The 24,505-nt window shown below is 57.7% G+C and overlaps 1 protein-coding gene across 3 annotated transcripts; it reads right to left on the reverse strand.

Moving 5' to 3' along the window:
* Window positions 1–840: 840 nt before the first annotated feature.
* On the reverse strand, window positions 841–22,881 carry TTYH1 (tweety family member 1). 3 transcript variants are annotated; one of them, XM_073015944.1, is made up of 14 exons: window positions 22,633–22,881; window positions 18,750–18,928; window positions 16,674–16,785; window positions 15,626–15,846; window positions 11,260–11,355; window positions 8,685–8,757; window positions 8,107–8,182; window positions 7,448–7,503; window positions 7,148–7,240; window positions 6,818–6,910; window positions 2,261–2,403; window positions 2,085–2,130; window positions 1,360–1,443; window positions 841–1,195 (listed from the first exon to the last, which is right to left on the reverse strand). In XM_073015944.1, exons 1-13 carry the CDS (start codon window positions 22,756–22,758, stop codon window positions 1,402–1,404), a joined length of 1,356 nt encoding a protein of 451 aa, XP_072872045.1. In that variant the 5' UTR covers window positions 22,759–22,881; the 3' UTR covers window positions 841–1,195; window positions 1,360–1,401. The 3 variants fall into 3 exon arrangements, with proteins under 3 accessions (XP_072872045.1, XP_072872046.1, XP_007996232.1); XM_073015945.1 differs by having other exon boundaries at window positions 1,360–1,440; window positions 22,633–22,867; XM_007998041.3 differs by lacking the exon at window positions 2,085–2,130 and having other exon boundaries at window positions 1,360–1,440; window positions 22,633–22,867.
* Between the last annotated feature and the right edge of the window lie 1,624 nt (window positions 22,882–24,505).

Genomic DNA, 24,505 nt, shown 5'->3' on the forward strand with positions numbered 1-24,505 from the left:
CTCAGCCTCCCGAGTAGCTGGGGTTACAGGCTTGTACCACCCCGCCCAGCTAATTTTGTTTGTTTGTTTGTTTAAGTAGAGACGAGGTTTCACTGTGTTGGCCACTCTGCTTTCAAACTCCTGGCCTCAAGGGATCCACCCACCTTGGCCTCCCAAAATGCTAGGATTACAGTCATGAGCCACCGCAGCCAGCCTCTCTCTGTTTTTTTGTCTTTTTTTTTTTTTTTTTAAGAGACAGGGTCTTGCTCTGTTGCCCAGGCTGGAGTGCAGTGGCACGATCACAGCTCACTGTAGCCTCGAAGCAGGCTCAATCCAAGAGCCTCAGCCTCCCGCGTAGCTGGCACCACAGGCATGCACCACCATACCCACCCTCCTAATTTCTCTTGAAATTCTTCTGTGCCTTTACTTATACACATCCAGATCTTCCACCCATCTTATCTATAGAAGGTTTTGGCCAGATGGAGAGCCGATATGTCACTACTGCTGCTAAACCAACCATCCTTTCCACACTGACTTGAAATCTGTCTTCTGTCATGCGTGTATATATATATATATACACACACACACACACTTAGATCTATTTCTAGGCCATCTATTCTGTGCCAGAGATGTCTGTGTCTTCCTATGTCAGGACACATGTATTACTTTTAGAATCAGAAGAAAGGGTTCTTTTTGTTTTTTGATTTTTTTTTTTTTTTTTAAAGAACAGTGTCTTTGGAGCCCCTGCTGAGCTGGACAGGCGCAGAAATTCCCGGCGGCTGGGAGGCCAGGGGAGAGAGGACAGCAGGGAGGATGTCACAGCCCCGAATCAAGGGAGAGGAGAAATAAGGAGGACCCAGCTGCTTGTAAAATAGTCTTCCCTTTTATTTTCAATCAACCCTTTTCCAAGTTAGTGCCACGAGTTGAGATCAGGGGGTCAGAGCCCACTGGGACGTGGCAGGTGCAGCAGGGGCACTCATGTCTCCCGCCCCCAGCTCAGTCCCTCCAAGGATGGGACCGGCAGCCAGGGACGAAGGGTGTGAGGCTGTCTGCGCCCTGCCCTGCCAGCCCTACCCCCTAGTCTGCCCCCTCAGCTACTCCCAAGGCCAAGGACAGGGAGGCGGTCCTGTGCGGGCTGTCCGTGGCCAAGGGTGTTAGTGGTCAGAGCCCAGGCAGGCTGGGTTAGTGGGGTCTCCTCCGGCAGCCAGGGAAGGAACTGCGGAGAGACGGAGAGACGGGGCAGTGATGCAGGTGGGGGGGCCTGCCCCGTGTGACCCACCCCGCAGGAAGCACGCAGCCCATGCCTGGAGCAGCTCGGAGGGCAGGAGGAGAGGGCAGAGGCCAGGCTGTAGGAGCTGGGGGTGTCCCTTGGAAGCTCACCGAAGAGGGGAGCCAGGGTCCAGTCCGGCAGGGAGGAGGGGCTCAGATAGACGACTGCCACTGCACAAAGCGCTTGGATTCCTGCTGGAAGATTCAGGGGAGAGGAGGGAATGGAGTGGGAATTGGTTTTGTACTGTGGGAGCCCTGCCCCTCCTCCCTCAGGCCTGAGTCCAGGCCCCCAGCCCCTCCTCCCTCAGACCCAGGAGTCCAGGCCCCCGGCCCCTCCTCCCTCAGACCCAGGAGTCCAGGCCCCCGGCCCCTCCTCCCTCAGACCCAGGAGTCCAGGCCCCCGGCCCCTCCTCCCTCAGACTCAGGAGTCCAGGCCCCCAGCCTCTCCTCCCTCAGGCCTGAGTCCAGGCCCCCGGCTCCTCCTCCCTCAGACCCAGGAGTCCAGGACTGCAGCCCCTCCTCCCTCAGACCCAGGAGTCCAGGCCCCCGGCCCCTCCTCCCTCAGACCCAGGAGTCCAGGACTGCAGCCCCTCCTCCCTCAGACCCAGGAGTCCAGGTCCAGCCCCTCCTCCCTCAGACCCAGGAGTCCAGGACTGCAGCCCCTCCTCCCTCAGACCCAGGAGTCCAGGCCCCCAGACCCTCCTCCCTCAGGCCTGAGTCCAGGCCCCCAGCCCCTCCTCCCTCAGACCCAGGAGTCCAGGACTGCAGCCCCTCCTTCCTCACACCTGGGAGTCCATACCCCAGCCCCTCCTCCCTCAGGCCCAGGCATCCAGTACCTGAGGGTTGAAAGGGTCATCATCGTCTGTGTCATCGTAGTCGTCACTGGGGTTTGATGCGGGGCATGGCAGAGAGGCGGGATGGGGACCCATCAGGAGGCTGCACCCCCCACCCCAACCATGGTCCCCAGGTGCTGCCCCCGCTCCCCAGGACCCTGCCCTCCCCCGCTCCTGACCTGGGTGGGAAGAGGGCCCAGGCTCGGGGCAGGCTGCAGAGTGCAGTGGCCAGTGCTCCTGCGGACAGCAGGGAGAAGAGCAGCAGGAAGAGCAGGCCTTCCAGGGCGTCTTCGCACAGGCCCCGCAGGGCTGCGCCGTAGTCCTGAGGGGAGGGCGTCATCGGGCAGTGCCCCCACCCCCTCCCCCACCAGCACACACTGTGCACACCAGTCTGGCTGTCCTCCCAGCTGTGGTACTGCACACGTCAGCTGACTGCTCTGTGACTCAGTTTCCCCTGTCAAAGGGCAGTTCTGAGAACACAGTGGGGTCGTTGGTGTGATAGGCCTGGCACTCAGGAATTAACTGCACAGGCTCCAGACTTGGCGTCTCCTGAGCTACACACACCCCACCTCCAACCCTGTGTCATTGCAGGCCCCCGTCTCCCTTTCACATGGATCCTTCCCCACCAGCACCCCACCTCCAGAACCAGTCCAGCATCTCCCAGCAGCCCTGGGCCCTCTCCTCCATCTTCATCTGCCCCTCCCATTTCCCTTCTGCCTCCCAGCAGCGGCACCCCCTGCAGGAGCATCCTCTCCCGCACCAAGCGCCCGCAGGCCAGCCACCGCCAGCTCCGCCTTGGCCCAGGGGTGAAGGCTTCATCACCTGGGCCCTGCTGACATTTCGAGCCAGATCGTTCTCTGTGGTGACAGCACTGCCCTGTATGTTGTGGGGTGCTGAGCAGCACCGCTCAGTTCCACCCACCAGATGCCAGGAGGACCCCCTCCCGCAGTGTGGCAACCAACAGCAACTCTGCACCCAGCCAAGTGTCCATGGGGGCTAGAGCACATGGAACGGCACGTTAAAGAACCAACCAGTGGCTCAGGATGACACCACACACACGATACACACTCAACACGCCAACAAATGCTGGCTCTGATGACTGTCATCCCAAGAAATCAGCAGAAACGGCCTTCACCGAATGCTAAGCACCTGCACAGCCTAATGCATTCAGTGGGGGTTGACAGAGCCTGCTCCGCCCCGGGCGCTGCCCCCGGTACCAGGAAACTTCGGTAAACAGGACAGAGAAGGTCATCTCAGAGGGTGGTGTGTGCAACGAGGTAGGAGGGCGAGGGTCAGTGCAGGGTGGGGGTAGGTCGGGTGACCCCACCAGCAGGGATGGGTCCTCCAGGAAGGAGCCAGGCAGAGGGCTGTGCAGAGGAAGCTGGGAAGGGCTGAGGCCAGAGGCAGACATATCCAGGACTGGCCACCCAGGCCCTTGTAGGTCAGGGTGAGGAGCAGGGATTTTAATCCGTGTCCAGGGGGAATCACCAAGGGTTTTAAGCAGAGGAAGAACTTGATCGGATTGTGTTTTAAAAGGATCACCCGGCTAGCTGGCTGCTGCATGCAGGGCAGACGGGGGTAGGGGAGGGGGTACAGGGAAAAGGCCCCTGCGGTCATGGCGTTTAGGATGCGGGGACCCGGGCACAGTGGTGGAGGTAGGAACAGTGGTGGGAGTCCAGATAGGTTTCAGAGGAAGGGCCAACAGATCTTGTTCCGAGAATGGTTGTGGGAGGTAAGAGCCTGAGTTTCTGGCAGGAGCACCTGGTTGAGGTGGGATGTCCGTTACTAAGCCAGTGAGGCCAGGGGTAGGGACCTGTCGGGGCAATGGAGGCTCTGTTTGGAGAGTATTGGTACATGCACACTGTCCTTCATCCTCACAACAGCCCTGCCAGGCAGACACTGACCCCCACACGCTGCTGCCTTTTGCAATGGTGGAAAGAAGTTGCAGCCCAGAGAGGGCAAGCTACTTGTCCAGAGTCACACAGTCTGGAAAGGGCAGAAGTGAGATGGAGCTGATTCACTTAGGCTCCGGCGCATACCCTCCTTCCTCCTCATCCCCGATGTCCCTTATTGTTGATTTTTTTTTTTTAATGTTAAAATAGAGATGGGGTTTCACCATGTTAGCCAGGCTGGTCTTGAACTCCTGAGCTCAAGGAGTTCTGATCTGCCCCACTGGGCCTCCCAAAGTGCTGGGATTATAGGCACAAGGCACCCATGCCCAGCCCCCTCTATTTTTTTTTTTTTCTTTGAGATGGATGATCGCTCTGTCGCCCAGGCTGGAGTGCAGTGGCATGATCTCAGCTCGCTGCAACCTCCACCACCCCGGTTCAAGCAATTCTCGTGCCTCAGCCTCCTAAGTAGCTGGGACTACAGGGGTGCGCCACCACGCCTGGCTAGTTTTTCTGTATTTTTAGTAGAGATGGGATTTCGCCATGTTGGCCAGACGGTTCTCAAACTCCTGACCTCAGGTGATCCGCCCACCTTGGTCTCCCAAAATGCTGGGATTAGGGGCATGAGCCACAGTGCCTGGCCTGGCTGATTATTCTTGATTTTTAATCTGTGAGGACCCTGATGCCCTGACAGGGGAGATGGAGGCCCAGGGTCTCATGGTGCAGCCGTAGGGGAGGATAGAGTGATCTGTCCTCCTCCTTCCCTTTCCTCCCTCCACGAAGGAGTCTGGGGGCCTGTATTCCAGTTTCTGCCTGGGCCACAGAAAAGTGCCTGGACCCCAGTTTATCCTTATGCAAAAGATCAGGGCAGCCCTGGGCTGGGTGGGGGCCCAACCTTTCTCAGCTCAATAGTCGGCAATTCTGAGCGTGGCTTCAGTGCTTGCTCCCCACTCCCTTTTCGGAATGCCAATTTCAGAAGGGTGGAGGGCAGTGGGAGCCACAGAAGGGGTCTGTCTGAGCCAGACCAGGGAAAGCTCAGGTCCAGCTATGGTGTAGATGAATCCATTTTGGGTAGGGTTGCCAGATCAAATTCAGGACTTCCAGTTCAATTTGAATATCAGATGCCCATAAGGATAAACCGGGGTCCAGGCAGTTTTCTGTGGCCTAGGCAGAAACTGGGCTGGAATACAGGCCCCCCAGACCCTTTTGTGGAGGGAGGGAAGGGAAGGAGGAGGACAGATACATGATTTTCTAGGGTAAGTATCTCCCCAGCATTGCACCAGGCATACTTATAGCAGAGTGGTTTGCTGTTTGCTGAATCTGGCAGCCCTATTCTAGAGTCCATGGGGGGACAGATGGGGAAGGGACCATGCTTCCTTCTCCAGCAGACAGAACAAGGCCTCAGCTGCAGTAGGGGCATTGGGCATTGAGAGTAGATGGATAAAGACATTCCAGAAGCAGAAAGGACAAGACTGGGCAACTGCCTGGCTGTGGGGGGCAGAGGGTGGGGCCCTCCGGAAGGTCCCTCTCTCTTCAGTGTGCACAGGCTGGCTGGCCGTGGGACCTTGGGAAAGTCCCTCAACTCTGCACCTCATCTTCTAAGTCTGTTCAGTGGGATAATCATAGTTCCTTCCTCATAGCATTGCTATGAGTCATCGATGAGTTACCACCTGTGAAACGCAACAGGGTCAGGTACTCGGTGAAGCTGTGCACATGTGCGGTCTTTGATGGGCAGACTGGCCGGGGAAAGGCATCCTCGGGTGTGTGTTTTAGAACAGCTCTCACTGGTTTTATTTGTTTGTTTGTGACAGAGTTTCGCTCTTGTCGCCCAGGCTGGAGTGCAGTGGCGCAATCTCGGCTCACTGCAACCTCTGCCTCATGGGTTCAAGTAATTCTCCTGCCTCAGCCTCCCGAGTAGTTGGGATTATAGGTGTGTGCCACCACCACGCCTGGCTAACTTTTTGTATTTTTAGTAGAGACTGGGTTTCACCATGTTGGCCAGGCTGGTCTTGAACTCCTGACCTCAGGTGATCCACCCGCCTCGGCCTCCGAAAGTGCTGGGATTACAGGTGTGAGCCTCTGCGCCTGGTCAGCTCCTACTGTTTTATAAGGGAATTTTTTTTTCAATCCTCACAACCATCCAGTAAAAAAATAAAAATAAAAATAAAAAATAACACTCGTCCTTCCTCACGGTACGGGTGGGAAGCAGAGTCAGCCATGCTCACCTGCCTATGGCCGTGCAGCCTACAGCAAAACCCAAGCTGGAGTCTGCAGGACACCAGATATCTTTCCTCCTGGGCATCCTGCCCGCCCCTGTCTGTCCAGTGTATGAACAGCATACGCCCCAGGGGAGCTGGACAGGTGCCCACTCTTGCAATCCCAGTTTTATAAGTAAGGGAACTAACTGAGGTACAGAGAAGTTAGGTGACTTGCCCTTGGTCAAGAGCTAGGACTGGAACCCAGGCAGTCTTACTCCAGAACTCACTGAGCGGTAGCCTCTAGGAGGGAGGGAGAGGCAGGAGGAAGGAGAGAGGAGAGAAGACAAGGAAGGAAAAGGTGGCAGGAATGGACGGGGAGGGTGGGATGTGGACCCAGGGAGGAGTGCGGGAGTTGGAGGGGGGAAAGGGAGGGAGGAGGGAAGGAATATGGATAATGCTTGATAGGTAGGTGGACGACAGGTAGAGAATAGATATAGGACAGATAAATCATATAAACAGAGGATACAGAGATATCCTCAGGCGCAATGGCAGGGGTCCAAGGAGAGGAAGGAGGTAGTTCTGTGGGTCGAGGCAGAGGCTCCCGAGACTCCCCGTGGGAGAAGAAATTGGGAGGGGGAAGGGGGTTCACCTTGTGCAGGCCACGGCAGTGCAGCAGTGCCACCAACTGGTGAAAGTTTCCTTCTGTCACATTCAGAGTCTCCTCCAAGGACAGCAGAGGCTTCTGCAGGGCGAGGAGAGGTCGTTTTCCCACCTACTCGTCAGGCTCGCCCATCGCCCTGGCCCCGCCCACAAGATAGGGCCCCGCCCAGCTCTGCGGCCCCGCCCACAACCCAGAGCCCCGCCCACACACGGCCAAGGGGCCGGGTTCTTTGGGTCCCACCTACGCCCCACAGCTCCACCGCGCCCCTCCCGCCTTCCCCTTGGGGTCCGCGTGTCTGGGGAGCGCCCACCCACCGACCTGCGCTGAAGGGAACTGAGGCACAGCTTCTCTCTCCAGGCCCAGCAGCTGGGAGTGGATGTTGGCCAGAGCTCGCTGGGACAGAGTCAGCCTCTGCAGAAAGAGAAAGGGAGGGAGGAGGACCCAGGAGTCGACGCCCCCGGCCCTCTTTCCTCTCCTCCGGACACAGCACTCGGGCCCCTGGCCTGCATCCTCCCCGGAACCCAGGAGTCCAGGCCCCAGCCCCAGTCCCTCCCCCTCCCTTCAGAGTCCAGATTTCTGGTTCCCTCAACACCCCTTTCCCTTGCCCGCAGCCCTAACCTGTTGGAAGGGGTTGGAGACGGCCTGGTTGCAGAGGAAATAATAGCTCAGGATGTCTGAAGTGGGAGGAGGAGAGGGGAGGAGGCCATGAGCCTGGGCCCCCAGGGACCTCCCGGGGGAAGGCCGGGGACTGGGGGGTTAGCAGGGTTAGGGGCCTCAGCCCAGCTCTGGAGGCCTCCTGGAGCCAGATGGCCTTACCTTCAGAGACCCGCCAGCCCCGCGTCCCTTCTGCTCCTGCCACGGCCAGAGCAGGCGCTGGTGCGCATCCCTGTACTCCCTGGGAACCCCTGACTTAATGGTGCCCCCCAGTTTTCTCCAGGGGGCCAAACCCCCCATTCCTGATGCCCAGAAGCACCCTTTCCTGACCCTCCTCTCTCTTCCTGGCACCAGCATATTTATCCCGCCCTGTTTTCCAGCGCACCAGGAGAGGCGCTGCCAGCTGGAGCGGAAGGGATGAGGGTCTGGGGGGTGGAGGGGCTCCAGGAGGGCTGGGAGCTGGGGAGTGGCCAGGAGCCCTGCTTCCCTTCCAGAGGGCTGGGTCCCGCCTTGCCGGCTGTACCCCCACCCCACCCTGGGCAGGACCGGGCACAGAGGAGGCCTCAGGAAGCCAGAGCCTGCACTGCCCCACCCAGCGGACCCACCGGGCCCTTGGAAATCACCTGAGCTGAGCCCTGTCTCCTCCTGGGTCAGGTTCAGAACATAAGGGTCTGGATTGGAGCAGAAGTCACTGAGGCCCTGCGTGAGGCACCAGAAAAGGGGCTCAAACCTGAAACTGCCCGGATTCCGCACTTCCACAGCACCCAGTGCCTGGCTCCCCGGCTCCCCTCTGCACCCAGGGGTCCAGGTCCCAGCCCTTCCTCCCTCAGACTCAGGAGTCCAGGCCCCAGGCCCCTCCTCCCTCAGACCCAGGGGTCCAGACTCCCCAGCCCTTTCTCCCTCAGACCCAGGAGTCTAGGCCCCCAGCTTCTCCTCCCTGGCATCCAGGAGTCCAGACCCCCAGCCCCTCCTCACTCGTTCCTAGGAATCCAGGCTTCCAGCCCCTCCTCCATTACAGCCTAAGCATCCAGGACACCAACCTGTACCCACTCAGGACCCAGGAAACCAGCCCTAAACCTCAGAGCTGTGATCGTGCCCCCTGATTCCTTTCTCTACTAAGCCAATCCATCCCAGGATCCAGAAGTTGAAGTCTCCAAGCCCCCTGAGTCCCAGAGCCCAATGGCCTGGCCCCAGCACTCACCACGGCCGTGGCTGCCTCCAGGCCCATGGAGCCCCAGCTCAGGATGAGAACCAGGAGACTCATGACCGTCATCCTAGAGTGGGGGAGGGAGGATCAGCCTGGGGTTCTTAATCTCCTAGCCTAGCCTCTTTCCACACCCCAAATCCCATCACAGCCGCCCCCACCACCCCACACCCACCTCTGGAGCCTGGAGGATCAGAATTAGGGACACAGAAGTTCGGTGGTGGGGGGTGGGCCAGTGGCTGCTGATGTCCAGCTGGACATCTGGCTCCTGCCCAGATGAGCAGGGTGTGGGGTATGAGCAGGGCGCTGGGCTAGGGGGTCGTGGCTTGGATCCCAGCTCCAGGACCCTGAGATGGTGACTGCTCACCTCTGGGCTCACTTCCCCCGAAGGCTCCCAAGTCCACCCACAGCCTGGTCAGCCTCTGGCTCTGCCCTGTCTCCTCTGAGAATGGGAGACAGTTCCAGGGCTGAAATCTGAAAGTCTCTGGACTTTCTAGGTGGGGAGGGGTGCAGGGGGCGTGTCAGCATTGGTAGGGTGACCAACAAGCTGGAAGGGCACCCAGGGGTCCCCAAACTGAAGGCCTGGCCTCCAGTCCCAGACTTGCCCCGCGTTGGCTAGGTTTACCTGTCTGCAAACCTTCGCGGGGTCTCTCCCACTCTCTTAGGGACAATGGAGGCACGAGTTCAACTCCGCCCCACCCCACCAGGGCCAGAGAGGATGCAGGGACTCCTCCAATGGGAATGGCCTGCCTGGTTCAAATCCCAGCTCTGGCACTTCTAGCTGTGTGGCCCTGAGCAAGTGGCCCAGCCTCTCTGATCTTCAGTCTCTCCCTCTGTTAAACAGGGAGAAGGGCCGGGTGTGGTAGCTTGTGCCTGTAAACGCAGCACTTTGGAAGGCTGAGGCAGGCAGATCACTTGAGGCCAGGAGATCAAGACCAGACTGGGCAACATAGCTTTGTAGACTCCATCTCTACAAAAATATGCAAAACTTAGGCCAGGCGCGGTGGCTCATGCCTGTAACCCCAGCACTTTGGGAGGCAGAGGTGGGCGGATCACCTTAGGTCAGGAGTTTGAGACCATCCTGACCAACATGGAGAAACCCCGTCTCTACTAAAAATACAAAATTAGCCACATATGGTGGCACATGCCTGTAATCCCAGCTACTTGGGAGGCAGAGGGAGGAGAATTGCCTGAACCCAGGAGGCAGAGGTTGCAGTGAGCCGAGATCGCACCACTGCACTCCAGCCTGGGCAATAAGAGCTAAACTCCATCTCAAAAAAAAACTTAGCCAGGAGTGGTGGCATGAGCCTATGATCCCAGCTATTCTGGAGGCTGAGGTTGGGGGATCACTTGAGCCTCAGGGGATACAGGCTGCAGTGAGCTGAGATCGTGCCACTGCACTCCAGCCTGGGCAACAAAGCAAGACCTTCTCAAAATAAAAAACAAAAATAGGCCGGGCGCGGTGGCTGAAGCCTGTAATCCCAGCACTTTGGGAGGCCGAGACGGGCGGATCACGAGGTCAGGAGATCGAGACCATCCTGGCTAACATGGTGAAACCCCGTCTCTACTAAAAAATACAAAAAACTAGCCGGGCGAGGTGGCGGGCGCCTGTAGTCCCAGCTACTCAGGAGGCTGAGGCAGGAGAATGGCGTGAACCCGGGAGGCGAAGCTTGCAGTGAGCTGAGATCCGGCCACTGCACTCCAGCCTGGGCGACAGAGCAAGACTCCGTCTCAAAAATAAATAAATAAATAAAAAACAAAAATAAAAAACAGGGAGAAGGAAGCACCTTCCTCACAGGGTGGGCATGAGGCACTCCAGGGAGTACAGAAAAGAGTGTCGGGCGCGTAGATCGATCTGTGAAATAAGCGTGGTCCTGCGGCTCTGCCACGACACTTAAGGGCCACTTAGCCTCGGACTTGGCCACCACCCTCTGCCTCAGGTCCCTGACTGGCCACATGGAGTCTTATGGTAACTCCTTTATCTGAAGGAATCAGCATGCATGACCCTCAATAGATCATCATCCTCATCTTTTTTTTTTTTTTTTTTTTTTTTTGCACTCTTTCGCCCAGGCTGGAGTGCAATGGTGTGATCCTGGCTCGCCGCAACCTCCACTCCCCGGGTTCAAGCAATTCTCCTGCCTCAGCCTCCGGAATATCTGGGACTACAGGTGCACACCACCACACCTGGCTAATTTTTGTATTTTTAGTAGAGACTGGGTTTCTCCATATTGGTCAGGCTGGTCTCGAACTCCTGACCTCATGATCCACCCAGCTCAGCCTCCCAAAGTGCTGGGACTACAGGCGTGGGCCACAGCGCCTGGTCTCATCCTCATCTTTATTGCAAACACAATGATTATTTCTGCCATGATTCCAGCATACTTCATACTGTGAGGGCTGCCTGTTTTCAGGTCTGTCTCCACCTCCCTCCTGGGCTGCTCTGACTCTCTTTTCTTCATGTGTACCCAGCCCTGAAGGACCACCATCCTCCGTGTAGGACAGTTGTAAGACTGAGGTCCTGCCTGCCAGGAGAGTGCCAGGCACGCACTGAGGAACCCCTACTGCCTACACTTACACGATCACCAGCCACTTGCTCTGCTTCGCCAGGCCCAGGAGGGTGAAGAGGCAGACCAGCAGCTCCAGGAGCAGCAAGAGGACATAGGCCAGCCACCTGGGAGGGGAGATGGTAGGGCTGAAACCACAAACCTGCCTCCAGGCACCCCGGCGGAACAGCAACCCCGCCACCAACGTTCACCCCGCACCCCCAGCTCAGCCTCACATTCACTATCCTCCAAGCTCAGCCTCCTGCTATTTACTGTGTCTGAGCCACAGCCCAGCTCATCTGTGAAATGGGCTCATCAGGAGATGGGTCACTGGAGAGGTTTAGAATACAGGTCCTGAGCACCTGGGACTATCCCCTGGCTGGGCCGCACACACGTGCCCTGGACCAGGGACATGTGATGTGTCCTCTCCGAGCTCCCCATCCCCGACTATGCCCTGCAGAGTGGAGATATTCCTTCTCAGACTGCACCGAGGATCCCACCGCATCCCCTGAGGGCATGACGTCTGGAGGCAGAGGCTGCCTGGTCTCAATCCCAGCCCCTCCGCTTAACCGGCCGGGTAACTGTCTGGGTAACCTTAGCCTCTTGTTCCTCAGTTTCCCCACCTGCAACGTGGGGAGCACAGCACCACTGGCTTGAGAATGTTGCCTCGAGTGGGATGTGTGACTACAAGTGCTTAGAGAGTGCCAGGCACGTGGACACACTTAGAGGTTAGCCTGAGCATGAAAGAGGGAACTGAGATGTTATTTAATGGTTAATATTTGGCCAGGCGCAGTGTAATCCCTGCACTTTGGGAGGCTGAGGCGAGCGGATCACTTGAGGTCAGGAGTTTGAGACCAGCCTGGCCAACATGGTGAAACCCTGTCTCTACCAAAAATACAATTAGCCGGGTGTAGTGGTGCACGCCTGTAATCCCAGCTACTTGGGAGGCTGAGGCAGGAGAATCATTTGAATCCAGGAGGTGGAGGTTGCAGTGAGCCAAGATGGCGCCATTGCACTCCAGCCTTGGCAACAAGAGTGAGACTCAGCCTCAAAAACGAAAAAAAAAAAAAAAAAATAGTTAATACTTAAATATCTGCGAAGCGCCCACCACCATGATTCAGGAGGTGCAAGTACCCAAGCCACAGTGAGAGACAGGACCAGCTGGATTAGTTCCTAGGCCCACCAAGAATCCCTAAGCCTAGCTGGGAAGGTGACCGCCTCCACCTTTAAACACGGGGCGTGCAAGTTATTTCACACCTGACCAATCAGGTAGCAAAGAGAGCTCACTAAAATGCTAATTAGGCAAAAATAGGAAGTAAAGAAATAGTCAATCATCTATCGCCTGAGAGCACAGGGGGCGGGACAGTGATCGGGATATAAACCCAGGCATTCCAGCCGGCAACAGCTACCCGCTTTGGGTCCCCTCCGTTTGTATGGGGGCTATTTTCACTCTATTAAATCTTACAACTGTACACTCTTCTGGTCTGTGTCTGTTATGGCTTGAGCTGAGCTTTTACTCGCCGTCCACCACTGCTATTTGCTGCAATTGCAGACCCGCCGCTGACTTCCACCCCTCCTGATCCAGCCAGGTGCCCATTGCTACCCCCAATCGGGCTAAAGGCTTGCCTTTGTTCCTGCACTGCTAAGTGCCTGGGTTCGTCCTAATCGAGCTGAACACTAGTCGCTGGGTTCCACGGTTCTCTTCCGTGACCCATGGCTTCTAATAGAGCTATAACACTCACCGCATGGCCCAAGATCCCATTCCTTGGAATCCGTGAGGCCAAGAACCCCAGGTCAGAGAACGAGAGGCTTGTGGCTATCTTGGAAGCAGCCCACCACCATCTATGGAGTTCTGGGAGGAAGGACCCCCCCTAGGGAACAACAGTGCAGTGCCCGGCACATAGTAACTGCCCAGTTAATCCTGCCATTCTCTGCAGGCCCCACAAATTTGGGCTTCACTCCTTACCCTCATCTCTGGCTGCTTCCCCCCAGCTCACAAGTGCCCCCTCCCGCAAGACTCCCTTGAGGGCCCCTGATTTGTCTCTCGAGGGACTCCCAAGTGTGGGGTGCTTTCGCAGTGGTGCACCCGGAATCTATTTTCTAGCGATGGTGGGTCTGTCTCACCCTGGCGTCACCCTCATGGCTACCCCCACTTCCCTGCCCTCCCCCAGGAGGAGCTGAAGCCCGGCTTGGGTGGCCCCTGGGCCTGACCACAGTGCAGGACCTGGATTTCTGCAAACTCAGGCCTGTCTGTCTGTTGCATCTGCTGCCCTGCGGGTGTGTCTTGACCTCCAGCTTTTTCAGTCCCAGTCTGCCTTCCCCACTCCCGGAAGGTCTGACGAATCTCAGCCCATGCCCCGCAGGCAGGGCCCCCAGCTGACGTTGCATGAATGAATGAATGAATGAATGAATGATTACTAATGGTCAAAGCGATGAGGATGCCATCATGGTGGCCGTTGGGAAGGGTGGTTGCCTGGACGCTGCACAGCCCCCTGCCTCCTCTCCTCCAAATGCCACCTTCTCAGTCCCCCTGATGAACTGCCAGACTCTGTTCCGCCTCATCTCCCTCTGTAATTTTCTTTTTTTCTTTCTCTCTTTTTTGTTTTTTTGTTTGTTTGTTTGTTTGTTTTTGGGTTTTTTTGTTTTTTTTTTTTTTTGAGACAGAGTCTCACTCCACCACCCAGGCTGGAGTGCAGTGGCGAGATCTCCGCTCACTGCAAGCTCCGCCTCCCGGGTCCACGCCATTCTCCTGCCTCAGCCTCCTGAGTAGCTGGGACTACAGGTGCCCGCCACCACTCCTGGCTAATTTTTGTATTTTTAGTACAGATGGAGTTTCACTGTGTTAGCCAGGATGGTCTCCATCTCTTGACCTCATGATCCTCCCACCTCGGCCTCCCAAAGTGCTGGGATTACAGGCGTGAGCCACCGCGCCCAGCCCCCTCTGTAATTTTCTCCAAAGTTCTCACGACCCAATACCTTACAGGCGGTTTTGCTCTGCGTTTGTCCCTTGCTGGCGCCCCCTAGAGGACGCAGCCACGTGGCAGGGATTTCTGCCACTTGCTCACTGCCCTGCCCACCTACCTGGGCGGCTGCACTTCCCGTGCACCTCTGCGGTGCTCTCCCTGTGCCAATCGCCCTTCTCAGCACTCAGATGCCAACTCAACAGTTCCCAACAATTTAACAAGGGGGACGCTGCCCCGATTCCCATTTCACAGACGGAGCCTGCAAAGTAACTTGATTGCAGCCGCGTGGTTAAGGAGGGACTGGCTGACTTTCAAGTGCAGGTTCCTAACCTGTAGGTCCGCTGCCTCTTTCCCAGAGGGTACTAAATAAATGGTGCGGAACAACACTTGGGGAGGCCTAGGAGGGCAGATCACGAGGTCAGGAGTTCGAGACCAGCCTGGCCAACATGGTGAAACCCCATCTCTACTAAGAATACAAAAATTAGCCGGGCGTAGTGGCGCATGCCTGTAATGCCAGCTACTCCGGAGGCTGAGGCAGGAGAATCGCTTGAATCCAGGAGGCGGAAGTTGCAGTGAGCTGAGATTGCGCCGTTGTACTCCAGCCTGGGCAACAGAGCGAGACTCCATCTCAAAAAAAAAAAAAAAAAAAATGGTGCTGAAAAAATGCACATGTCACACGGATGAACGGGTGAGTGACCTGCTGGGTTAGTTCAGGAGTGACTGAGTCCAAGAGTGACTTGCTGAATGAGTGAGTCAAGGAATGAACGCATGTGTGAATAAGTGAGTGGAGTGATGATGGAGGGGGTGGGTGAGTGAATGGGAGAAGACATGGGTGTCAGGACGGCCATGGGGTCCCGTGATCTGTCCCTCCACAGCAGGGTTTATCGACCTCATCATATTTTTTTTTTTTTTTTTTTTTGAGATGGAGTCTCACTCTATCGCTCAGCCTAGTGGCGAAATCTCGGCTCACCACAAACTCCACCTCCCGGGTTCAAGGGATTCTCCTGCCTCAGCCTCCCGAGTAGCTGGGATTACAGACGTCTGCCACCACACCCAGCAAATTTTTGTGTTTTTGGTAGAGTCGGGGTTTCACCCTGTTGGCCGGGCTGGTCTCAAACTCCTGATCTCAGGTGATCCACCCACCTCAGCCTCCCAAAGTGCTGGGATTACAGGCCTGAGCCACTGAGCCTTGCCAGCCTCGTCATAATTGACGTGGTGGCTGGATCATTCCCTGCCGATGGGTGGGGAGGGGGGTCCTGTGCCTTGCAGGGTGTTGAACAGTCCCTGGGCCCTACCCCCTGGATGCCAGAAGGTGCACGCCGCCCCCCACCGGCTGTCACAACCAAAACGGTCTCCAGACATGGCCAACTGTCCCCCCGGGGACTCCGTCTGAGAGCTGCCAGCACAGAGAGCAAGAACAGCAGTAGCCTCTCACCTGTATTCCTCCGCGAAGGACACATCTTCAGCCACCTGCAGGGGGCTCAGGGGCACTCCCTGCCAGAAGGCCAGCCCCTGCAGCTGCTGGGCCACCGCCTCTGCCTGCCGCCGAGCCCCTCGGGCAGCAGCCACCAGCTCCGTGCGCGGCTCGAGCACCTCCTCCAGGGTGGTCAGCTCTGTCCTCACTGCCTCACCCAGCCTCTCCACCGTCTCCAACACCTGGGGACAGGACAGGGGCTGAGGTCTGGGAAGGACATCCTTGGGGGAGCCCGCGGTCAAGGCCTGGGGTTTTAGAGGTGAAGGAGGGGTGCATAGTAGCGGGTGTCTGAGAGCTGGAGTCTGGGACATCTGAGGATTGAGGAAGGGAAGGGGTTGGGGAGGGGCTCCAACATCAAGTTCATGGAGTTCTGTGGCCTCTACCCAGAGCTCTGGGCGGTTGGTAACTTGAGCCCAGGGTAGTGAGTCCAGCCCCAGGACTGAGATTAAGTCTGGAGCTTTAGGTCTGAAGTTTTCATCTGCCTTCCAGAATCTGGGGTCTCAAGTCTGGGTCCCATGGTCTGGGGTCTACAGCTGGACATGGAATCTAAGGCCTGAGGTGGGGCCAGGCCTCAGCCCCAGGGCCCAGAATCCTGGAGCTGAGGTCAGAGCTGACGCCTCAAGTCGGGGACCTGAGCCTGAGGGCGGGGGTCCCTGAGCTTGCTTATGGGCCAAGAATCAGGTCTGGGGCCCTGGATCTGGCCCGAGGACAGGGGCTGGGACCCTGGATCTGGCCTGAGGACAGGGGCTGGTGTCCCTGGTAGTTGGTTTTTCTGTGTGGTTTGGGGGTTTCAGGTAAGGTCCAGGGCTGGGCCTGGGTGTGAGGTCCTCAATTTGCAGCCAGGGTAGGGGGTTGGGTGGACAGTCTGAGGTCTGTGGGTCTCAGGATGAAGTTCCGAATCTGGGGTCCTAAGCTTCAAGCCTGGGGTCTTAGCTCTGAGTTTGGATCCCTTTGTTTTTGAGCCCATCCGGGTATGGGTCTGGGGTCCCACTGGTCGCTGGCCCCTCACCAGGTGGTCAATGGTGCTGAGTGTGTGGTTGGCGTGCAGCAGCGCGGAGCTGAGCTGGGACACCCCATCACTGGTCTCACTGTTGCCATAGAAACCGATGCCAATGCCAATGCTGAGCAGAGGAGGAGGGAGAGGAATCTCAGCGGGTCCCAGGACCCCAGGGGCCACCGTCCCCTCCCACCCCATCCCCTCCAACCCGCCTTCTTATCCACCCCTCCCATCTCTCAGCCCCACCCCATTGGTCCAGCCCGTGGGAAAAGGGCGACTTCAGCCTGGCCCCCATCGGTTGCCAAGGTAACGGGAAGGCCTCACTCCCCCAGCGGAGGGACGTCATTGTGATGCTAATGGTGGGTGGAGTGGTAGGGGGGAGGGAGCCCCCGATTTAACTCGCACCTCCCTGGAGCAGAACCCCAGTCACACCCAGCTTCGGGATGGGCCGTCTTCCCCTCCCGATGACTGCCTGCCCCACACCCTTCCCCCGAATCCTTCGCCAGGCAGGCACCTGTCCTAGGGTGCCCTAGGGTCCTTGGAGCCTGCAGCGTCAACCCCTCAGTGCTGAGACGTCCCCCGCCCCCACCTGCTGGGGGTTCCTAAGGGTATGAGGGGGCAGCTGCCACCATCTCCTGGGGGGGACGCTGAGCCTGGAGCTCTCAGCCTTCCCCCACCCGGGACCCAAGCGTCTGGCCAGCTGGGAGGGAAGTAAGGGAATGTGGGAGGGAGGCTGGAGGATGGGCCAGAAGCCGTGCCCCCGCCCGGGCCCTGCCAACACACAGAGCTCCATTGTGGGGCCTGAATGTGGGGCCCCCGACCCCTCCCGTCCCCGCCCCTGGCCGGTGTCCCGCAGTGGAGGGGGGCGGGAGCCTGACACCCTCACAGTTCCCAGCCCCGGCTGGGCCTCCACCCCCATCCCTCGGGTCGGACGCCCAGTGTCCCCGCCCCATTGTTTGGAGTCCTACAAAGCTCCTCTTGTTCCCAGGCTGCGCGGGCTGGGGCCGTGTCTCTCCCCCACTGGGCCTTTGTCCACCTCCCCTGTCTCCCCCCACGCCAGAGAGCTGGAGGAGGAAGTGTCCTGGATACAGGGCACCCATACAGGTCCCTCTCCTTGCCCACTGTGGGTCTGGGGGCAGGCCTCTGGCCCTCTGGGACCGCCCCCCCATCTGTGGAAGAGGATAGCCGTCTGTAACTTGTGGGTGCCGCTGTGCTGGGGAGGGGGCTATGCTCAGAGCTTGCTCTTGGTACGTAGTGTGTTCACATTGGAAGCCCCCTAAGCTCCCTTTGAGGGGTGTGATGGGGTCCTACTAACCTGGGTCTGAATCTCCATGCTGCCTCTTAAGCCACGTGGCCTTGAAAGGTGACCTCCCCTCTGTCCCTGAGCCTTCCTCTTTGGAAACTGGGCCTGACACCCCTGAATCCAGCAGCGTTATTGTGAGAAGGAATTAGACCAGCTCAGGTCTGGGCACAGATGAGGTGCTCTTGGAGGGTGAGTATCTATTTATCGTCCATCTCCCTGATTAGAACATAAGCTGCATGAGGGGCTCCTTGCCTGGCTTGGTCAGTATCTGGTACATAGTAGATACTCAATAAATAGTTGTCGAATGAATGAGCTGGTGAATGACGGAATGACAGACATCACCAGTTAACGTTGGTTGAGAGTAGCTGCAAGCCAGACACTGTGCTTTCTCTCCATCTTACCCTAGCAGGAGGTGGGCGAGACGGTAATACCCACTTTACAGAGGTGGACATTGAGGCCCAGGGAGACTATCACTCCCTTAGGTCACACAGCTCTTCAATGGGAGAGCCACCAAAACCAAGCCATCTGACTGCCCCTGCACCTTCTCACCAGATGGCTGCCCTTGATTCACTTCCTCTCCAGAACCTCACTTTCTCCATCCATCAAATGGAAGAGTCCTCCCTGCTGTGCGCTGAAGCGGGCTTGCAAATGGCGGGGAGAGGGACGAGGGAATTTCCTCCTTCCTGTCTGCTTCCTCCACGTCCCCGGAGGACACCCCCAGGAAGGCCAGCAGAGAGCTTGGGGAGCCCTGTCCCCACCGCCCACCCACCCTGGGGCCCCATTACCAGCCGGCGAGAAGGGCGACAATGCAGCTCCAGGTGACGCAGCCTCCTCCGGGCGAGGGGGTCTTGGACCCGGGAGGCTCGGGGGGCCGGCAGCAGCAGAAGCGGATGAGGTAGACAGCGATGAAAATGAGGCTCAGGCCCAAGCCCAGGCCCGCCAAGGCCGCCACCAGCAACAAGGCCTGGGGAAGGGGGTGACATCAGGCCTCCGAGGGCACCAGCGTGTTCCACACTCAGATCCCCCTTCCTGCGTGGCTTGGGGGTCGGGGTCTGGGATGTCGGAGTGAAGGTTGGAGGCATCCCTGGCCTAATCTTGGGGGAGATTGGGGTCCAGCCCCTCCCAGGCCAGCAGCTGGGGCTCCAGGTGTCAGGGCCAGCTTGCTGGAGGGAGCTTCCAGCTGGGGGCCCCAAGCCTTGGGTCCCAGGTCTGCTCTGCCCTCCAATGGCTGTGCAACCTTTAGCAGGAACCACCCCTTCTCCGAGCCTGGGTTTCCTCCTGCAGCCAGCAGTTGGAATGGAGCATTTCCCGAGGCCCCTCCACAATCGTGTGGGATCAGGGGGCTGGTGGGGGTGTGGGGGCACCTGTTCCTGGTGCCTTGGGCCAGGCTGAGGGAGGCGTGCTTCCTCCCCCTCTGCTCCCTGCTCACTGTCTCCCCTGCTGCTAAGCGCCACACCCCACTACGCCTGAGCTTGTCACCCAGAGACGGGGCGAGGGGCTGTGTGGCAATGTGTGTGTGTGTGTGTGTGTGTGTGTATGTATGCAAGACTCAGATATGGAAACTGGGAGAATGAAGACAGAACAGAGAGAGAGAGAGAGATGGAGGGAGGCGCAGGCAGAAAGAAAGACACAACCAAAAGAAGAGACAAAGATAAGACAAGGTTTGGGCATGAGTCAGAAAAAGGCAGAGAGCAAAAGGGATCAAATCAGAGAGGAAGAGCAGAATAAGGGAGAGAGAGGGTGAGAACACCATAGAGACAGGAGAGACACACAAGGACAGAGAGGCTGAGAGAGCCAAGGCCTGGGAAGACAGAGGCAAGCAGTGGAAACATTCTGCGGTGGGGAAAGCCTTGCAGAATAACAGGGTGTCCACGTGGCAGGGATTTTACAGCTGACCTGTGCAGTCCCAGAGGCCCAGAGGACCACAGTGGCCCAGGGGGTTTGCACTGAGCCCCAGAGCTTGGAGGGACAACAATGGGATCAGAGTCACACTTCTGGACTTGCTAAGGCTGTTTTCCCTAAACCATGGTATTTCTGCCTTTGTCCCCACACACACACACACACACACACACACACACACACACACAGAGGCACAGTGTGTGTGTGTGTCCCAAGTGTGTGCAGTGTTTGTGTTTCTGGTGTGAGACTGGATGTGTTTATCTTTGGGTTGTCTCTGTGAGATGAGGATGCACCTGAGTGTGCCTCCTGGGTGCACTGGTGTCTGCAAATGAGAACATCTGTGGGCATTTGCGTGTTCTGGGCACAGTTCCTTGGGTGAGTGGGTCCGGTTGTGTGTGTTTAACAGTGTGGGTGAGTGTGTGTGGATGCGTGACTGCATGTGAGGGTGTGTGTGCACATGAATGTTAGAGTCAATGTATGTGTGCATGTGTGTGTATATGTGAATGTGAAATGTATAAATGTTTGTGTGTGTGTGTGTGTGTATGGGAGTATAAACGTGTATGTGTAACTGTGCATGCATGAGTGTGTGAGCATATATATATAAGTGCAGTGTGTGTTTGTATATGGGAGTAAATGCTTATGTGTGTATGTGAGCGTGTGTTGAGTCACTGTGTGCAGTGTGTGTGTGCATATGTGTGATTGTGTATGTGTAAGTGGGTCTAGCCATGTGAGTGTATGCATGTGTCTATATGCGCGTGTTGTATGTGGGTGTGAGTGCATAGTGGGAGTAGTAAATGAGTATATGTGTGTGTGCATATGTGTGTGCATCTGGTGTATAATGAGAGTAAGTGGGCGTATGTGTGCCTGTGCAGATGTGTGTGAGTGTGTGCATGTGTGTAATGAGAGTAAGTGGGCGTGTGTGTGCCTGTGTAGATGTGAGTGTGTAATGGGAGTGTGTGCATGTGTGTAATGGGAGCGTGTGTGTGCCTGTGCATATGTGAGTGTGTACTGGGAATAAGTGGGCGTGTCTGAGTGTGCCTGTGCGTATGTGAGTGTATGCATGTGTGTAATAAGATTAAGTGGACTTGTGTGTGTGCCTGTGCATATGTGTGTGTGCAGGTGTGTAATGAAAGTAAGTGGGCATGTCCGAGTGTACCTGTGCATGTGTGTGTCTGCCTGTGAGTGTGTAATGGGAATAAGAGTGTGTGTGTGTAATGGGAATAAGTGGGCGTGTCTGAGTGTGCCTGTGCATATGTGAGTGTGTGCATATGAGTGTGTTGGGAGTAAGTGGGCATGTGTGTGTGCCTGTGCATATGCGGGTGAGTGTGTGTGTGTGTGGCTGTGTGCCTCCCCACGGGCCAGTGTCCCAGAGGCCCTGGCTGTGTCTGCAACTGTGCCCACGGTGGTCGCGTCCTGGAGGGGTCCCCCTCTCCCCCCTCGGCTGTGGGGCTCTGCCTGCGCATCCCTGCCACCCTGACCCTGACCCCCGACCATGGGGGCGGAGTGAGGCTCCCCCAAACCCGTGCCTCTGGCGGTGACTGGGGCCGCGGATCCCTGCGTAAGGCTTCGGGAGGTCTCGGGGCCAGAGCGGGCGTGAGTCTGGGCCAAGGCCTGAGCCGGTGGAGCGGCGGGGTTGGAGGTGGCCGTTGTATAACCGCGAGGCTGTGGGCGAGGGGACGACGGTCCCCGTGTGTGGGGAGAGGGGGCGGGCGAGGAGCAGGCGGGGAAGAGCTGCTCAGGGCTGTGCCAGCCATGACCCAAATAGCTCAGAACACAGCACGCATCCCCTCTGCGCTTTTCTGGGACCCCCTCCACGCCCCCTGAGCTCTCCAATCCCAGCCCCTTTTTCCCAGGAGCAACCCAGGACAGCGCCCAGGGACTCAGGCCCCATCGGCAGGGCCAGGACCCGTCCTGGGGCCACATCGGGACTCCCTGCACCCCCACGCGTGCCCAGCTCTGCCGAGCCTTTCTCCTCATTAATCTCAAAGTCAAGGACTTGAATTAAACTGGGTCAGAGGACAGCTCTTTCGCCCGCTGGAGCTGCCCCGAGCCGGGTCCCTTCCCCAGGGACCCCGGCTTCTGTGAGGTTCCCACATCGGCCCCACCCTCGGGACCCGGGTCTGTCATCCCGAGGCTCCCCAAACCCAGCCTCATCTCGGCCCTCACCCCTGCAGCGTCCTGACCATCCCTTCTTTCTCGGGACGGGCAGGTTTCTCTCCCAGCGCGCCTTCGTTTTCCAGCCCTGGCACTCAGCCCCTTGAGCCCCCTTCCCCATTTCAGACTTTCAATCCCATCCCAGCACCCCAGAAGCCAGCGTTTTCCCCTCCACCGTTATCAGGTCCGCTGTCTCCTGGGTCCCGCCTTATCTGGGACATATTCACCTGCTCTGATCCTGTGGGGCTGGGTCATCTTTTAGGGCAGGGAGAGTAGACCTAACCTCCCGATGACCCTGGAGGCCAGCTTCCCAGGCAGGTATCGGACACCCGGGAATCCGGCCCCCCCCCTCCTCTCCATGAACTCAGGGGTCCAGGCCCCCAGCCTTCCCTTATTGAGAGAGCTCGAGGTCTGGACCCCGAGCGCGCGCGCGTCCCGGGAGAACCTCCAGGTATGGAAGCCCCAGGCTCCTCCTCCCTTCGCAACCCCAAAGTCCGGGCCGGCCCCCAGCCTCCGGGGGAGCTCAGGAGATCTATGACCCAGCCCCCTCCTCCCTCGGGACCCAGGAGCTCCGGCCCCCAGCCCTGGCCCCCAGGCCCTGGCGACCGGTCCCACCTGCTGGTATTCCTGCTCTTGGGGCGCGAAACCGCTGGGCACCGGGCGGAGCTGGAAGTCGGCACGGGGCAGCTGGTGGAGGAGATGCACCCAAGCCGAGGGCCGGTAGCCCGGGGGCGCCCCCATGGCCCCCGGGGGAGGGGGCAGCGGGGCGGACACCGGGGCTGCGGGAGCCTCCGGAGTCGAGCGGGGCGCGGGCGGCGCGGGGTCTGGCTGGGCTCAGGGGAGCGGGAGCGGGGGGGGAGGCAGGGGGTGGGGGGCGGAGATTGGGGGGAGGGAGGCGCGGGCCGGGCGGGGACGGTGCTGCCCCTGGTGGTCGCGGCGGGGACTGCGGGAGTCAGGAGGCTCCAGCGCTCCACTCCCCCCCCGCCCCCCCACCGTGGTCGCGGCTCCCACCTGCTGCCCGCGCAGGTACCACGCTGCTGGCGTCGGTGGCATCCGGAGAGCTGGCTTGCACCGCGATTGAAAACAGCCCTCCTTATACATAAGAGGCCACTTATACTGTTATTTCACCCTAAAACATAATGATCCCTTTATCCTTATGGAGAACCTTCATGTCTGTGTAAAGGTCGCTGGTAAGTACAGAGCGTTTTACAAAGAACGGCCAGTTCCACGGATAAAAATTCCTCTGTGTCTGAAAGTGCTCTCACCTGTAAAAGATGCCCGTGTTTGTGTAAAATCTCTGTCCCACTTTTATTCCTAACCTGTATAAGGACACAGCTTCTAAGCACAAACCCTCCTGTGTGTATAGGCTACCCCAGAACGTACTGAAAAATCCACATGCCTGTGTAAGAAGGCTTCATATCTGCATAAGAACCCCTTCTACCTGCAAAAGGACCCTGGCCATCTATATAGGGGGCCTTCCCGTCCTGTAAACTGACTCAGGATTGCTTCCGTGTGTACAACAACCCCTGCCCCTTGGCATTCGCCGTACAGTTACAAAGTATTTTTCCAGCCACTCCCCGTGTTACGTCTCACTGGAATCCTCTGATGCCACACTGATAGATGAGGAAGTGCCAGCACTGGGAAGGGACTTGGCCACCCTGACATCATCACCCGGACTGTCATTATTGCAGCCAAAACTAGGTGCTCAGGAATCTGGCCCCAGGGGTCCCCTCTTGCTGTAAGGCAGGATGAGACTTTGCCATCTGAAAACCACACACGTGGCCTCTCTTGTGGGGATTGGGATGAGTGAAAGAAGGGAGATTAGTGCTCCACTTACCCCATTTCCATATTTTGCTCCAGATTGACAAGAAAGGACTAGGGAAAAGAGGAATGCTGGTGGTAGTGGAGGTGGTGGTGGTGATGATAATGATGGTGGTGATTATGTTCGTGATACGGTGTCATGATGATGGTGACGGTGACGGTGATGGTGATGATGGTGGTGGTGATGGTGATGATGGTGATGGTGATGATGATGGTGAAGATGATAGTTGTGATGGTGATGATGATGGTGGTGGTGATGATGGTGGTGATGATGGTGATGGTGGCGGTGATGGTGATGATGGTGATGGTGGTGGTGATGATGGTGATGGTGGTGGTGATGATGGTGGTGATGATGGTGATGGTGGCGGTGATGGTGGTGATGGTGATGATGGTGATGGTGGTGGTGATGATGGTGGTGGTGATGATGGTGGTGATGATGGTGATGGTGGCGGTGATGGTGGTGGTGGTGATGATGGTGGTGGTGATGATAGTTGTGATGGTGATGATGATGATGGTGGTGGTGAGGATGGTGGTGATAATGGTGATGATGGTGATGGTGATGATGAAAGTTGTGATGGTGGTGGTGATGATGGTGGTGGTGAGGATGGTGGTGATGATGGTGATGGTGGTGGTGATGATGGTGGTGATGATGGTGATGGTGGTGGTG

This window comes from Chlorocebus sabaeus, chromosome 6 (assembly GCF_047675955.1).
Source record: "Chlorocebus sabaeus isolate Y175 chromosome 6, mChlSab1.0.hap1, whole genome shotgun sequence".
Classification (NCBI taxonomy): Eukaryota; Metazoa; Chordata; class Mammalia; order Primates; family Cercopithecidae; genus Chlorocebus; species Chlorocebus sabaeus.

What these genes read in the sequence shown, in the direction of transcription:
- TTYH1 (XM_007998041.3), bottom strand. Translation starts at nt 22,758, where the DNA reads ATGGGGGCGCCCCCGGGCTACCGGCCCTCGGCTTGGGTGCATCTCCTC. An exon ending in ACTGCCGTGGCCTGCACAAG is followed by an intron (nt 2,404 to 6,817) that starts GTGAACCCCCTT and finishes CCCTCCCCTCAG; the next exon opens with GACTACGGCGCAGCCCTGCG. An exon ending in TGGGCCCTCTTCCCACCCAG is followed by an intron (nt 1,441 to 2,260) that starts GTCAGGAGCGGG and finishes ATCTTCCAGCAG; the next exon opens with GAATCCAAGCGCTTTGTGCA.